The sequence below is a fragment of the Onychomys torridus genome, chromosome 4, assembly GCF_903995425.1.
Source record: "Onychomys torridus chromosome 4, mOncTor1.1, whole genome shotgun sequence".
NCBI lineage: Eukaryota > Metazoa > Chordata > Mammalia > Rodentia > Cricetidae > Onychomys > Onychomys torridus.
Window position 1 is genome coordinate 53,209,035 of NC_050446.1, and position 16,275 is coordinate 53,225,309.

Below are 16,275 nucleotides of genomic sequence, written 5' to 3' on the forward strand. Positions count from 1 at the left end.
TCCTGCCTTTAATCCCAAAGTCTTGGATATCAGGTATGAGCCACTGTGCCAGGTTCCGACTGCTTTTTGAGGTTAAGGGAAATGGGAGGTGGGGAGAAAAACACTGGAAGCTGCCTTTGCCTACACTTTCCTGTATTATTGTGGGGAAAGTGTCTGTTCAGAGACATGCCAGCAAAGATATGTGTCCAGATGTGTCCAGCACCTTCTCACCCACACTGTGGTATGTGGAAGCTCAGGCATGGACACAGACATCACGGCAAAGTTAGGACTCCTCAAGTTTAATCTTGATCCCTTTACTCACTGTAACTTTGAAACTGTTCTCTCTCTCTCTCTCTCTCTCTCTCTCTCTCTCTCTCTCTCTCTCACACTCCCTTTTTCTCTCCCGACTTCCATCTCTGTTCTTCAACGTCTGCACTGTAAAATAATGTTCAATCGGTAGGCTTCTAAGACCCCTCCCAACCTCAGAATTGACTAGTGCTTTGAGCTTAATACATACTGGTTCTTGTTCTAACTGATGCCCACTCATTAGTAATCTGTGCCTATGGAATTGTGTAAAAGCATGGAGACACAGCGCTAGCCAGAGGTCAAAGGCAACACACACACACACACACACACACACACACACACACACACACAGTGGGGAACACATAAAAATATATGGACCTGTTTTCTGTGTTAAAGAACAGTGTCTGTTGTTTCACAAAGAGGTTAGGACCATGTGGGTGATACCTTACCAATTATTTGGTGGTTGCTGTTCCAAATAGGGACACAGAGAACAGATCTTATGTGAAAACCAGATATCTGGTCAGCCTAGGATAGAAAAAAGAAGTTAATTATCATTAAAAATCAACCACCTGTTGAAAAGTTATTTCTGTATACTGTACTCGAACATTTTTTGAGACAAGATCTGACACTGCTATCCAGCCTACCCTTGAACTCACGGTCTTCTCCCCTTAGCCTTCTATAACAGAGTGCCATGGCATCCATCTCATCTCATCTTTTGATAAAAACACTCCCTTTCCTTTATTATGTCACAATAGCAGCATAAGAAAATCAAATTCAAACAGAATTTGTCAAATAAATCAGATAGGATAGCAAACCGACCTGATTACCCCAATCCCTACAACCACAGAGAAATGGGCTTTTGGTCCAGTGAGAAAGGCCAGCCTGTCATCCTACCATTATAGCCAGAAAAATAAGAGAGCAATGATGAAAAGATATCTTAAATATTTATTAAGAGAACTGGGTGGTGGTGGCACACGCCTTTAATCCCAGCACTTGGGAGGCAGAGCCAGGCAGGTCTCTGTGAGTTCAAGGCCAGCCTGGACTACAAACTGAGTTCCAGGAAAGGCGCAAAGCTACACAGAGAAACCCTGTCTCAAAACAAAACAAAAAATATGTGTAGCTCTTAACTCTTAATGAATAATTTTTTTTGTTTGTTTTTAGTTTTGGTTTTCTGAGACAGGGTTTCTCCGTGTAGTTATTTGTTCCTGTCCTGGATCTCACTCTAGACCAGGCTGGCCTCCAACTCACAGAGATCCGCCTGGCTCTGCCTCCCTGAGTGCTGGGATTAAAGGCGTGCACCACCACCACCAGGGCGAGCTACACATTTTTAAGAGTTAAGAACTATGTACTGAAAATTTTGAACCTGGAAGTTAATTTACAAAGCTAATTTTATATTTGATATATTTTTGAAAAAATAATTTTCTATGTTGGTTTTAAAATGAATATGTATGTAGAAAGATGCAAAATTCATAAGCATAGGGTCTGCCCAGTTTTCACGAAGTGCATGCAACCAAGAAATAAGAAGTCATAGTGACTTCACGGCCCCTTCCTCTCCCCTGAACCAGTGCCCGGATTTCTACCAACAAAACTAGGATACTTCATTTAAAACTGATAGAAAGTGAGTCACTAAATGTATGCTCTTGTGTGGCTGGCTTCTTTTCCAGAATGTTATACTCCCATGGTTTATTCACTTTGGCTGTTACACAATGGCACTGTGCTCCCCTGTCTGAATGTCACATTGCTAATTCATTCCATGCTTGTGGAACACTGACTTCTTTCCTTCCAGCTTAATCACAAGTAATGTACTTAGGAATATTCTTGTACATGCTTTACACACGTACACATGAATGAATTCATTGTGTCCATCACTACAATAGAATGGCTGGACTGCAGGCATGTCAAAGTTGTGGATACATCCAAAAGGCCTCCCAAAGTGTTGTTGCTGTTGTTTATTAGCCAACTAACAAGTGCGTGAACGTTCAGTTGCTTTACACAGTCACCGTTCAGTACTGTCTGGGTTTTGTTTGCCTTGTTTTGTTCTAGTTTTAACAATTCCAGGAGCTGTGTGGTTGATTCTGGTGGTGAAATACTTGGACCGTCTCAGATAACCAGGAGAACCATTTACCTTGGCTTGTCTGTTTTTCTGGTGTAATTATCAATGCCTTTGTATTTTCCAAAGCATCCCCATTCAGACTACACATCACCTGGGTTCCCTACTGATGGACAGTGAAGTTGCGTCGCTTTCTTGCGTTGTCTACACCCATCTTCTCTTTCATAAAATATCTCTTCAGAGGTGTTTTTTCCACTGGGCTGTCTGACTTAAAAGTCTTCCTCCTCCTGAGCTTTTGAGTTAGAGGTCCATAATACAGTATTGCTTAATATTGCAGGTTTTAATTTATGGTTAAGACACTTTAGTATCTTGTTGGAGAAATCTTTTCCCACTCCTTGCTCATGGAGACTGTCTCCAATTTTCTTCATAGACTTTGTTGCTTTGATTTTAACTTAGAGTCTAATTTTTGCATGAAATGCGAACCATGTGTTGAAACTTTCAAACAGGACAACACCATTTTGAGGGGGAAAATATCTCCTTCAGTGTGTGGTACCATCATTTTCATTAGCCAAGTGTCTGTGTCTGCTTGGATCTGCTTCTGGACTCTCCACTCTTTCTCTGTTGATCTAAATAACTCTTTCAACCCTCTGCCTCAAATAAGTCATCATACCTTACATTTCTTCAGTATCTACCAGTTCCATACAAATTTCAGGATTAATGAATTATGTATGTGCTGAGCACACTGCTGATATTTGGGGAGAGGTTCTGAATTATCAGCTACCTTGGAGAAAACTTGTCTTGATAGAGTTGAGACCTTTAAAAAAAGGCTCATATTATTTTTAATTGTGTTTATATTTGTGTCTGCTGGTCTGTCTATGAGCATATGTCCATATGTGAGTTGCAGGTGCCCACAGAGGCCAAGAGAGGGCCTGTGATCTCTTAGAGCTGCATTTGTAGGCCGTTATGAGCCATCTGATGTAAGTGCTAGGAACCAAACTCCAGTTTTCTACTTGAGTCTTTATTGTTAAGCCATGTCTCCAGCTCCCCAGAGTTGAGCCTTTTGATCAGTAAACATTCTTCAATTTACTTAGAGATTTTCAAATTTCTTTCAGCAAAGTTTTATATGTAGAAGTCTTACACAGAATTTGTTACAATCATGCCTCAGCATTTCAAAAGTTCAAGTTATTATGAGTGGTGCTGTTATTTTATTTTCTAATGCTTTATAGTTTTCCTTTGGCATCTATGGGGGATAATTTCCAGGGTCTTCAGGGAAATAAAAATATATGAATATTCAAATCTCTTACATAAGATGGTACCATATCTGCATACAATGTATACACATTCCTGTATACTACAATCTCATCTCTAGGCTACTCACCATATCGAATGCAATGCAATATTATGTGAATGGCTGCTATGGGAGGAACTGTTTAGAGAGTAATGGTGTGGAAAACTCTGTTTATGTTCAGTACAGATGCATTTTGATTCTGTTATTGTTTTTGAGCAGGATCTTACGATATAGTCCAGGCTGGTTTCAAACTTGAGGTCCTACTGTTCTAGCCTTCTGAAAGCTGGGATGTTCTACCATCCTTAGCTCAAGACGCAATGTTTTGATATTTTCAATCTGCAACTGTTTAAATTCACAGACACAGAGTCCACAAATACAGGGGCCCAGCTGTCATTGGTACTATGAAAGCCAAAGTTACATTTTAAGTTTTAATTACTATGCTTAAGAGACCATGAAACAAAAATGCCTCTGATCTACAAGCCCCTTGCCCAAGAACAGATTGTTCCTGAAATACTGGAGGCTATTGTTTATGGAAGATATCGAGCCACATGTTTTCACTCCCCTAAACAAGTTTGTTTGACCTATCTGCACCAGATGTGCTTGGTCACATGTGGACAGGAGGGTCACAGGCAGGAAATACATGAGGATGTATGCTTGCCCCTGATGATGGGAAATGCAATGAATTATGAGTTTTCTTTCTTAAGCTGCTGCAAACTGTGATTCTGGGCCATTTCCCAGGAACCTGGGTATGGACCTGCCCAGAGCCCATATACCTGGCCAGTATTTAATTCAACCTTGCTTCAAATTGGGCTTTAAACTGTGGTAGTGGTCTTATTTTTGGTTGGTGAGTCTAACAGTATGTCAAAGTAGAATTGAATTTTACATAACAAATTTGTATCCATAAATCTTCCTATATCAGTTATTAATTTTAATATGCCATTTGTATATTGTTTGGGAGTTTCTAGTCACACCATTGTGTCATCTTAGTCTTTACTTCTTTTACCTTTTTAATCATATGATGTTAGGCCATGTGATTCTCTCCTTTAGTTTAATACAGAACATAGATAGGTTTTTAAGAATCCTAGCCTAAACATGATCTGAACAAGGACAATACCAATAAACGTGCTAATGTGGAAGGGTAAGCTTAGGGGGCCTCAACCCTAGACAAATAACTGTAGACCACTAAGGAATGTTGAGAGTGGAGAGGGACAGGCAGAACAATTGATTATCTATTACCAGAGGGTCAGCCCTGAAAACACACGTACAAGTCACACCATACAGACTGAGCAGGGTGTATTTAGTATTTAGTATTTAGAAACATGTTTGCACACCACCATCACCACCACCAACAACAATTAAAAAAAAAAGCAGCCATAAATTTGAAGGGTGATGTCAGGTCCAAATTCTGCTGCTTAGTCAAAAGCCAGCACTCCTCAGGCACTTACAAAACCAGTTCCCTCTCTGTCAAAGGAGTCATTTCCCTACCACTGGCAGAAGGGACAAAAGGCTATCTGTGGTGCCTATTAGCACACCAAAGTTCATGCTGGCCTGGAGGCTCACCTATCACACATTTCAGAGTCTGTGCTGGCACCCTGGCCTTTCTCTCCCCACATTTCTCCAGCTCACGGACTTCCCAGCGCCCAGTTTCTCATTGTCCTTATAACCCTGTTATTTCTGCCACGCTGCTTTCTTCTTGTTCCACTCTCTCAGTGCTCTTCTCTCTTTGTCTTCCTCTCCCACTTTCCCACTCTCTCTTTCTCCTCTCCTGGCCCAGTCCAGTCTGCTGGCCTTGTTCTGTCTACTTTCGCTCCCTGCTCCGAGTCTTCCAGATGCCTCTAGCTGTACTCTCCCTCATATTTACAATAAAAATTTCCTCTTAACCATACCATGGAGCGGTCATGTTGTCAGTTTATACATCTGGTGCCAAAACCTTTAGTTTATACAGTGGGTATATATGGGAAGTTTAGGTGGGGAGGAAGGGGGGATACTACAATTATATTACAATCTTTAAGTTGTTGAAGTTATTTAGAAATTTAAAAAAGTATTCCAGATGCAAAATAAACAGACCGAAACAAAAATATAAGCACAAATCATTCATCCAGTGTACCTTCCCACAGATATTTATTAATGCCTCCTCTGTACATTGCAGAGTATTGGGGATATAAAAATGAACTCAGTCATTATCCTTTAAGAACTCAGTCTACTAAAGACAGAAGTAAAGATGAGATATGTGTCCAAGTAGACAAGTAGACAATGTTCGGAGCACAGTATTTGAAAAAGCTCCAAAAAGACTACAGAGAAATCAGGAATGGCTTTAGATCCTTTGAAAACAAATCTTGGAGGATGGTGATGAAGATAACATTTATTGGCTGTTCACAGTGTGTCACACTCCCTTCAGCACCTTCCCGTGAATTATTTTATATACTTTTAAAATAACCCAATGAGGTAGGTGCTGTTATCATCTGCCCTGATCAGATAAGGCTTAGAAAGATTAACTACCTTGGATGGAAGAGCCTGGTTCACAGGAGGCCAGATAATAACAAACACATCCATCACAGTTATCTTTCGAAAGAACAGAATGGCTTTCTCCCTCTCCCTAAGGATAGCATCAGAATTAAGACAATGCCAGCAAGCAGGAAGAAGAGGCAGTCAGGCTGAGGGAGGCTTCCTGGGAATAACCTATGGGCTAGTAGCCCCAGCTACTCTAGAATGGCTGGGCCCACGTTGGACAAGGAAGGGTCACACAGTACTGGACGGACAATGGCAGTCTGAGCCAGTACAGAACATTAGGTATGCTTGTCTCCCCCGTTCTGGGACAACTGAAACCCTTATCTAATCTCTTCCATAAATCCTAGGTAGCTGAGGGATGTCTCACATCACAGAGTGCAATAGAGAAGGAACACTGAGTGAGACTGGAGAGCTCTGGAGTCCAGGGGTGAGAAAAACAAACCTTACCTAGGCTGCTTGCCAGAAAAAGGAATTTGTCTGTACCCAATCGCTTTTAAAGCAGTGTAGTCACCACAAATATTTCTTTATTCTGGGTATGTGAGCTCCCCGATCCATCAGGATGAGAACATGGAGGTGACTGGACTGAGTAAAAGTGGGGAACCTGGGAAAGTCCGAGGGGAACGATGGGTGTTCAAGTTGATGACCCTGGAACTGGGATGACAAAAGAGCACAGGAGCTTGGCAAGGATAAAATCATCAAGGCAGAACCAGTCCAAAAACCTAAATAATGAAGACTTGAAGGAGTGAGGCTACGAGGACTCGCTACTTCTGGCTCGAAGGGACGGGAACGGGGCAGGACTCCTGAGCCTACGATCTTTCTAAAAGAAAATGCATTGCTACAGTCTTTCTAGAAATTGATTCATTAATGTGTATCTGGAGCGTAACAGAGTACAAATAACCTCTGGCTTGTTGATTGCTTGCATAATGCCATGTGTCTTATGGTAACTGTCAAAACTATGCACAAAACTTCCATGTAAGCGTATGAACCACAGCATTATTTATCACAATGATATATCAAACATGACGTGAATATTCAGAAGTCAGTTAATTAAATCATAGCACATCCATACAATGGAATGTTATGCATCTGATTAAAGTCATGCTATAGAATATACCTGGACATGGAAACCATTTCCTATATTAAGTGATAATTGTGCAGGTATTGATGGATGTGCAAACATGTGTATGCATTGACAAATCCTTCAAAAGCTATAATCACAATGATTCTCTCCGAATTGCTTCCCTCTGGGAGTTTAAAAATGACCGATTCCAGTTCCTAAATTTTAGATAGGGACTATAAATTACTTGCACATGAGGAAAAAAAGTTGTTCAAAACAGGACCAACACGGGAGCAATGGTGTCAAAAGCACAGAGTGATCAAGTGGGATCAGAACTGAAAGAGGCCTGTTCAATTCAGCAGCAAGTAGGCAGAGATTGTGCAGGGATGAAGGGGTGGGATCTGGAATAGAAGTCCAGTGTAGCAGAGGAAGGTCACATCAAGAAACTTGTACTGTGTGGACCCGGAGTCTTTAATCTGCTGAACACTGGAGGAGCCATGAGACAACAGAGAAGGTTGGGTCTTGAAATTTCTCACAGTGGCTGAGGAAAGAGGTTCTCCCAAGCTAAGAGACTAGTAAATGTGTGTGTGTGTGTGTGTGTGTGTGTGTGTGTGTGTGTGTGTGTGTGTGTGTGTGTGTTGGTGATGCTGGTGGTGGTGATTATTGTTTTTGATGATTCCTACAAGGAGAGAGAAAAGGACAGCCAAGAAAGGAGGGCAGGTATCAGAGTGTGAAGAGAGTCAAGTTTCTGATTGAAGGTCATTAAGACATTTCTCTCACTGCTGTTAGTAGTAAAATATTGTTTATGGAAAGTTGTCCTAGTCTAGGTTACTTGATGGAACACATGGGACAGGAAGGCCTAAGAGCCCATTTCATCCTCTGTGGGAGCTGAAGGAGCAGGAAAGTGACACTTATTTACAGATGCACAGGACTGTCAAACAGTGCATCGCAAGCCAGGAGAAAGAAGAATAACACATCATAGAAGAAAGAATAATTCCTAACCATTTGTGTTATAGCTTAAATCTGAAATGACTTCCAAAGGCTGAAGGTGTAGGCTCTTACTTATTGACAGGTGTTGGGTCCTTTGAAGATGGCGTTCAATGGGAGGAGGCTAGGTATTTGGAAGGTATGGCCTTCAAAGAGATATTGGGACTCCAGCCCTTCCCGTCTCTATGATGGCTACCGTGAAGTGAACCAGCCTTCTCTATCACATGCTAGTATCACACAGGCCCAAACAATGGGACCAAGCAATTATGGATTGAAAGTGTAAACTATAATAAAACTCATCTCCTATTAAGTTGATTGTCTTGTGTATTTTGTCTTCATAATGGGAAGCTCTGAACTAATATCTGATAACAAATTAACTGACAACAAATCTCCAGATTATATCACGAAATGAAACAAACAAAAAACAGATGTTGACTGAATGACTCCAAGCAAGTCACCCCAAACTCCTCATGCCTCCTCAACATCATCATCTCTGTCTCCTGCATACCAAAATGGAAACTTGCTATTAATGCCAACTTCACACAAATTAGAAGCACATGAATAGGGAGATTCACCTGAAGAATTGTCTTGATTTGATTTGTCCCAATTATGGGCAGCACCTTCAGGTAGAAGCCCAGATTAAAAAATAATATTTCATAAGGAAGCTTATCTTGCTTTTTGCTAGCTTAGCTTCCCTCTTGCCCCTGAGCTGATTTACTCCAGCTGTTGCTGATTGATTCCTTCACTTACAGTAGAATCAGCATTTCCAAGCTTTCAGAGTGGAATTCGGAGCACAGACTCCCCAGAAATTTTCCAGGTTTCCAGGGCCAGACTGGGAATACTGAGGTATTCTGCCTTGTGGACTGAGTAACTATGGGTCCCCCCAGAGAGAGACAGCTATTTTGGGACTACTCTGATCCTTGAGGCAGCTCATCTCAGGTATAAAACATGGCTATCATTGTTTTAAAGCTCACTTAATAAAATATATATATATATATATATATATATATATATATATATATATATATATATATATATAATAAAGAAATGTTTCTTTTCTGTTTCTCTAGAGCAGTGTGGTTCTCAATCTGTGGGCCATGACCCCTCTGGGGGTGGCATATCAGATATGCTGCATATCAGATATTTCATTATGATTCATAACAGTAAGTAAAATTACAGTTATGAAGTAGTAGTGGCATAATTTTATGGTTGGGGGTCATCATAGCATGAGGAACTGTATTGAAGGGTCCCAGCATTAGGAAGGTTGGGAGCCACTGCTCTAGAGAACCCGACTAAATATATTCAGAATTTGACATAACAATTGATTCTCTTTTCCTTTGTGCTTTTTCTTGTTTATAATTTGTTTTATGAGAATATATGTGTGAACGTTTTAATGTATGTAGAACATTTCTACAATGCAGATAGTATTAACACCAAAAGAAATGCTTGTGAAAGTATGCCTTGTTGTTCCAGGGCTTCCTACCTAATTATCCTGATATAAAATTCACACCATTAGACTCCTTCGACTTAGGCTATGTGAGATGGAGCAGCCTCCCTAACAGGTTATAGTTCAAATAAATACACTCTGTCAGGGTGCCCAATACTAGCCAATTAAAAATCTACCTACTTAGAGGTTTGCCTACACCTGTCCTGATGGGACTGTTCCTGCTAACAGACCCAATTAAATATTGTTGACGGCTTAGCTCCTGGATCCTTCAAAACAGACCTGTCGTATTTTCCAACCTCCTTAAGGCAGACAGAGGAAGTGTAAAAGGGATCGGTAATGGTGTGTGTGTTGCTACACCTTAATCAGCAATGTGTTTTCTTTCCCTACTCAGGTTTGTCTTAATTTAATCCTACCATTTTATATCTTGCTGTCTTAGTAATTCATGTTCTCCTAGACTCCCCATGCCTCCTCCTTATTATCAGGAATTCCTGGGTCCACTATCCAATCTTCCCTACCAAACCCCACTTTTGAGAAAAGATCTGAAATAGCCTGTAGTGTGAGTGGCTGGCAGAGGAGAGCCAGAAGCATGGACATGCATGCAGATCCACAGAGTTTATTCCTTAACGGTTTCAGCTTTGCATTTTCGTTTTTACCGGAAGCATAACTGATAGAGCAGAAGGTGTCCCAGAGAACAGAGAATGTGTCGTCCTGCCAGCAGGCACTCAGAAGTGCTCCTCTGTGATGGTCTGACAGCCAAAATGGGCTCTAATGCTCAGGCAGAGGACCTTGGAGTCTGGGGCCCCATTATCCTTAAGTGCTACATTACAAGGGCAAGTACTTTTGAGTTGTCTATATCAGGCTTTTAAAAATCAGGACTTCACAGAGAAAAATTGCATAGGATGGAAGAGGGAGGCTTAGGGTCAGAACAGGGTCACAGGTCTTAGTATTATCTCTGTAACTCAGTGTCTATCATGGCAGAGGGCATCTGAGTGATGGTGGGATTCTGCCACCCCTGGATTTATAAACACAGAGACTGCCAAGCCAGTTTCTGCATAAAGCCCACCTTAGTTATTTCTAGTTATTTTCTGCTCTTCCCATTACTTAAAGAGCCCTTCCTATTTAAACGTTGGGTCTATCATTCATTCTTACTGCAGGCAGAAAACAAACTGCAGATTGGATAGCTCTGGAAACTTCCTATAACTCTTCAACTGGAAGAAAATACTAAAATAAGCAGTAAAATGTGAACCATTAGATTAAGTACTGACTGGTGTTCTGTTAGTGTCTTTATGTCAGTGTCTTTTTTTAATCTAGTGTGAAAAGGACAAAAGTCATCACAAATGATGTTCTAGAGGGCAGCCAATCAGAAGAGTTGAATTCAGAAGCTCTATGCCTAACAAAAGTAAAGTTAAAATAGTGAGGCAGATATTCAAGACAGACCATCAAGATAGTTTATGCATATGCTGTTAGGACAGTATTAAACAAAGATCCCAGAATCAAACTCCAAAACACTCCATAGCAAGAGAAACAAGGAAAAACAAACCATCTAAATAAGTTCATTTACTTCTACTCACATTTTAAAATCCTTGAATTTTTTTTTTAATAATTTTCAGAAGGTTCTCAATACCTTGGTAAAATTTAAGTCATTTAAATCATAAAGATTCTAAACCTTAAAAAGAAACTTTATAATTTTACGTGATCATGAAAATGATACAAACACATGAAAATATGGAAGCAATAAGCCCAAAAGCTCTAATTTATCATCTCTGGAAATGACAGTGGTTAACAGTTAGGAATACTACTGTCCTTACCTTCTCTTGAAAACATGTCATTGTTCACACATCAGCAAGTAATAGGCTCATAAATAACATACAGTACTGAACAATACCAATGACAATGTCCATAATGCACCAAGCACTATTCTAGTTATGGGTACATCTGTGAACAAAACTGAAAAGATTTCTCACCTTCATAGAGCTTACATTCTAGTGATAGGCCATCACTGAGAGAATGCTGGCCTCTAGGCATGCCATGGCTTCTCCATTTTGAAATCGCAGCAGTTACAATCACCCACATGAAATTGACTCTTGTGAAGGGCATAGGAGGGGCCCATGAATAACGTATAAGGTGACTCATGAGATGACCCACAAGATACTTGAGGGCCCTTCTGTCCACAAGAGTATATAAGCTGGAGTGAGGGGACGCTCTTCTTCAGTGGTATTGCCCGTGCTCCTATATAGGTAACAGAATAAACTCACCCTTTCACCCAGCTAGACTTGGTTAGAATCATGTCTTTGGTTTGCGATTGGCACTCTCTATGGGGTAGATACCTGTGCATGTCTCCTCAGGAAAAGTTAACACCATAAAGATAAAAAGTGCAAAAGCAAATTATATACTAGAAAGTGCTAAGATTATTTGGAAAATATAACAAGGTAAGAAGGGAAAGGGATATTAGAAGTGTCATCTAAGGAAACAACAGTGTAAAGGCCATAAAGTGGATGTGTGAGTGGCATGTTCTAGGAACAAGGCCACTAGTATAGCTAGAACAGCATTTGTAAGGACTAGGGGTAGACAGTGGTACACCAGATCATGCAGGGCATTACAGACCTCTAAATTAATGGCATTTGGCTTTTTCTCTCATAGAATAAGGAGGCTTTGAAAAGCTGTGATATGAATCACAGTGTAAAAGTGGCTGGCTACTGTGAGGGGACTAAAGCACAGAGTTTAGAGAGAAGATGGAGGCAGAGTCAGCTCAGCAGGCTACGGCTACAAACTCACTTGCAGATAATGGTAGCTTGAACCATCATTATAGCTGAGTGGTGAGAGGTGGTCATTTTCTGAGTAAATTTGATAGATGGGACCAGTTAGACCTCTTTATGAATCAGTTGTATAACAGGAGTGAAAGGCAGCATCACGCCTGTGAAATCCCTCATGTAAGCATTAGGAAGAACTGAATTACCTTAATAGAAATAGAGAAACAGAAAAAGACACAGATATGGGGGAAGGAGATTATAAGCTGTTTTGTACATGTTACATCTGAGGTATTCATTATATAACAATTTCTAGATACCCATATATATGTATTGCTCCATAAGAACTTCTTTGTGCCTTGTATTTATTCCTTACCAGGACATAAAAGTTGCTTTATGGGATGGGAATTTTGTATGGTTCATTCTGTACAGCTTCTAAAACACCTTCCTGATACCGCCTTCTCCCCAAGCTTTGTACCCATCTTGGATACTTCTTTCCCCTCTAATGAGGAGAGGGTCGTGAATAGATGGCAGTTGCTTCCTTGGCAAAGCCAGTGGGATAATCATCCTGAAGTCCCTCTTGACATTATATTAGCTTCAATTTCAACTGTTTGGAATGAGCTCTTCCTTTGGGGAGTGATCTGAGAGGGTCACCTTCAAGACCTAAGGCAACCCCTTAAGAGCCCATGGACATCCTTGACCACTGCCAGTAAGTGAATAGAGATTTACTCTAGCAGGCAAGGAACTCCATTCTGCCAACAATTTGATCAACATTCTAATGTCAATGTTATCTGGCTAGCACCTTGACTTTAGCCTTGGGAGACCCTGAGCAGAGAGCCTAGAGATGCCATTCCCAGATCACCAGGAGCTGCATGATGGAGAGTGGGAGTTCATTTGTTATGTAGCAGCAGAAAGTCAGTATATGTAGCATTGTGAGAGGGCAAGATGGTTCTTGCTGCGGCCATGTCAAGTTTAATCAGAATTTAATCTTGATGGAGAATTCCATGGAAAACTATTCAACTCTATTCTAGAAACCAAAGGTCAAGATGTCTTAGCTAACTAAGTATCTTAGCTTCTGCTAAACTGCCTGTTGGTATGAAACCCCCTTCAGCTAACCGCTTATCTTGACTTCTGTTAAACTGCTTGCTTGCTTCTGTGAAGCTTCCCTGCAGCTGCTGAGCAAAATGTCAGGGCGTAGTTTCTGCCCTCAGAAACCCTGTGCTCTGGAGATTAGAGACTACACCTAGGTACCTAAATAATTGAGTGTAGTCCCAGCCTGGTGGAATAAAGACTTTCGATTGTCTATAAACTGTGTCTGAGTGGTCATCCCTGGTGGGCTACCCATAACAGCATCCCTGTCAACATCTTTAGAAGCAAACATAGACACACTTCCCCTAAGAGAAGATATATAACAGCTGATAAAATATAAAACCTACTCCCAAAACCTATCAACATGAGTGTTTTACTATAAATAAATAAAGTCATGTATATTCACATTTTTTCAGGTGTTTTCTAAGATCATAGAGTCTTGAGACAAAAAATAATAATGATCATCATAAGTAGCAAATTTAAAACTCATTTTTTTTTGGCTTTATAACTACTTTATATTGCATTCTGTCATGGCTTCCAATAAATATGCATGCTTTCAAGGCCAACAGGCAGCACTGGTGACAGTCAGTGTAGTGGGTACTCGTTCCACCTATGACCTTGACTGTTCCACCCATGACCTTGAGGTACCAGCCTCTAGGGCATAGCCTCAGGGCTAGCTCTTCTCTCCCTCATGGGCTTGAATAATGCAGACTGACTCAGGGTGCAGGAGCAGTGTGGGACAGGACATTACCCTTCCAGGACTCTGCAACAATTTTGCACATCCTGTTTAGTGAGTTGTTTTCCCCAATACAATTTCTAAACAGATAGTTCCGTTATCAATATCTGTGGATTATCTGCAATATTCTGGCATCAAGACTCTAGGCATACAGATGGCAGATAATCACTGTGACTCACCTGCCACTTCTTCACAAGGAGGAAACTCCATTAATTATTTAAGAGGATTACAAAGGGAATACCCAGCAGGGGGACAGCTGAGAATTCTTGCCCCGCAGCCCTGTCAGCAGGTACCTGAAGGCACCTGGAACCTTGTCACCCCAAAGCCATCCTTGGTAGCTTCTTCCATCAAAAGGAAAACCAATAATTACAAAACTGAAATTTGAAAATAAGGACCATTCTCTTCCTGTATATGTTTGGGCTGAGTTCCTAAGAACCTTCCAAAAATCTTCACATAGTAGGGATGACACAGAAATTAGAGAGCTAGCTTACTTTTATACTTGATAAGCAAGGCAAAGTTTGATGGAGTGAATTATTTCTTATTAAAGGAATCAAAAACACAAGTTCCAGGGTATCCCATGTCTTCTTCTGACCTCCACAGGTACCAGGTATGTACAAGGTTCTCCCCTTCCCCCATTTCTCACACATACATACAAACAAAACACTCATATACATTAAACAAGTAAATCTAAAAACTCTTTTTTTTTTTCATTTAAAAGAAAAGTCATACAGATATGTCTCAAACCCGGGACAAAGCTAACACTGGCTGCCGGTTCTCCCAGCATCCCTCAGTCTCTACCTGTCACAGCATTCTCCTGGCTGGCACACCCCGCCCCCTACCCTGAACGCTCCAGCCCAGGGGCTGGGCTGCCCTCCCCTAGCTGTTCTTCCTCATATAATCCAGCCTTTTTGGCTATGCTGGCCCATTTTACCACTTTTGCTCTCTTGGCCCAGGCAGTCCCTCTGGGTTCGTAGCTCCTCTCTTGCTCTCCCTCCCGTCTCTCCTCACATGGCCTGCCTCAGTCTGGACTCTCCCAGATAGCTCTGTCTCTGCCCCTTTCTGTTCTTTCCCTCATATCTACAGTAGCCTTCTCCTCCCCCATTCCTGGGAGCAGCCATGTCCTCCTTTTTATTTCTTTGTTTTTTCTTCTTATTCAGTATTACTGATATATCAGCAAAACATTGAACTCAAAGGTCTCTCAGAAACCTATCGGATAAACAAAATAAAGTCTCACTCTTTCAGACAATGCTCATACTTGCAGCATCAGCCACATAATGCTGAGGACAAAAAGCCAAAGGGAATACACACAGTATTAGCCAATTTGAAGTTCAAAGAGATAAAAATACAAATCATAGTTGGTAGAGTTTTAAATGTGTGGAATGAACCCATACAGGACAGCCAAGCAAAGCCAAATTCAGATTCTGGATACTGGTTACCCATGGGGGTGATGAGTAGGGAGATGGGATCAGGAAAATCAATACAGAGATTCAAAAGTAATGACCTTTTCTAGGTCTGTGGGGGTAGGGATATGTTCTCTTGCACCTTTTCAGGTAGTCTATGAACTTAGGGAAAGGCAACAGTTTGCTTTTCTTCTTTCTTTTTTTATTCCAGAATTTGGCCTTCTCCATGGTCCATAGCTAAGAGCAGAAGGTAGCAGCAATTCACACTTAACCTAATGCTATGATCTAGGTCAGGGAGCACTTACCTCTCCCACAGCTAATTAAACATGTTGATTTTGTGACAACTGGCAATTATGATTTTCTGCATAACCAACCTCCTTGGGCTGTTCATTTATTATCAGGGACAATCATAGAGCACTGCGAGCTTTTCTTCATAAAAATGTATGCACAGAAATCTTTCCTTAGCACTCCTTCTTTCTCAGCTCAAGGAAGAGACGGCCTTTATGCACAGCAATCTCTGCTCCAAGCACAGTGCTGCAGTATGCACACACTGACATCCTCCTGCTGTTTTCACTCTGACAGTCATACAACCCAGGTGCTGGGGCACCCTTCCTCACAAGAGAACCAAAGACACTTGGGGCTCTGTGCTTTCCCGAGTTCAAACATGGTGTCTCAGGTCGA

At 41.1% G+C, this 16,275-nt stretch overlaps 1 protein-coding gene across 1 annotated transcript in view; it reads right to left on the bottom strand.

The window, feature by feature from the left end:
- Positions 1-16,275, bottom strand: part of Pde11a (phosphodiesterase 11A) — a 352,151-nt gene that overhangs the window by 158,693 nt on the left and 177,183 nt on the right. Inside the window, exon 7 of the mRNA XM_036186349.1 lies at positions 735-810. Within this exon, the coding sequence (XP_036042242.1) occupies positions 735-810 (76 nt within the window). The remainder of the gene's footprint in view (positions 1-734; positions 811-16,275) is intronic.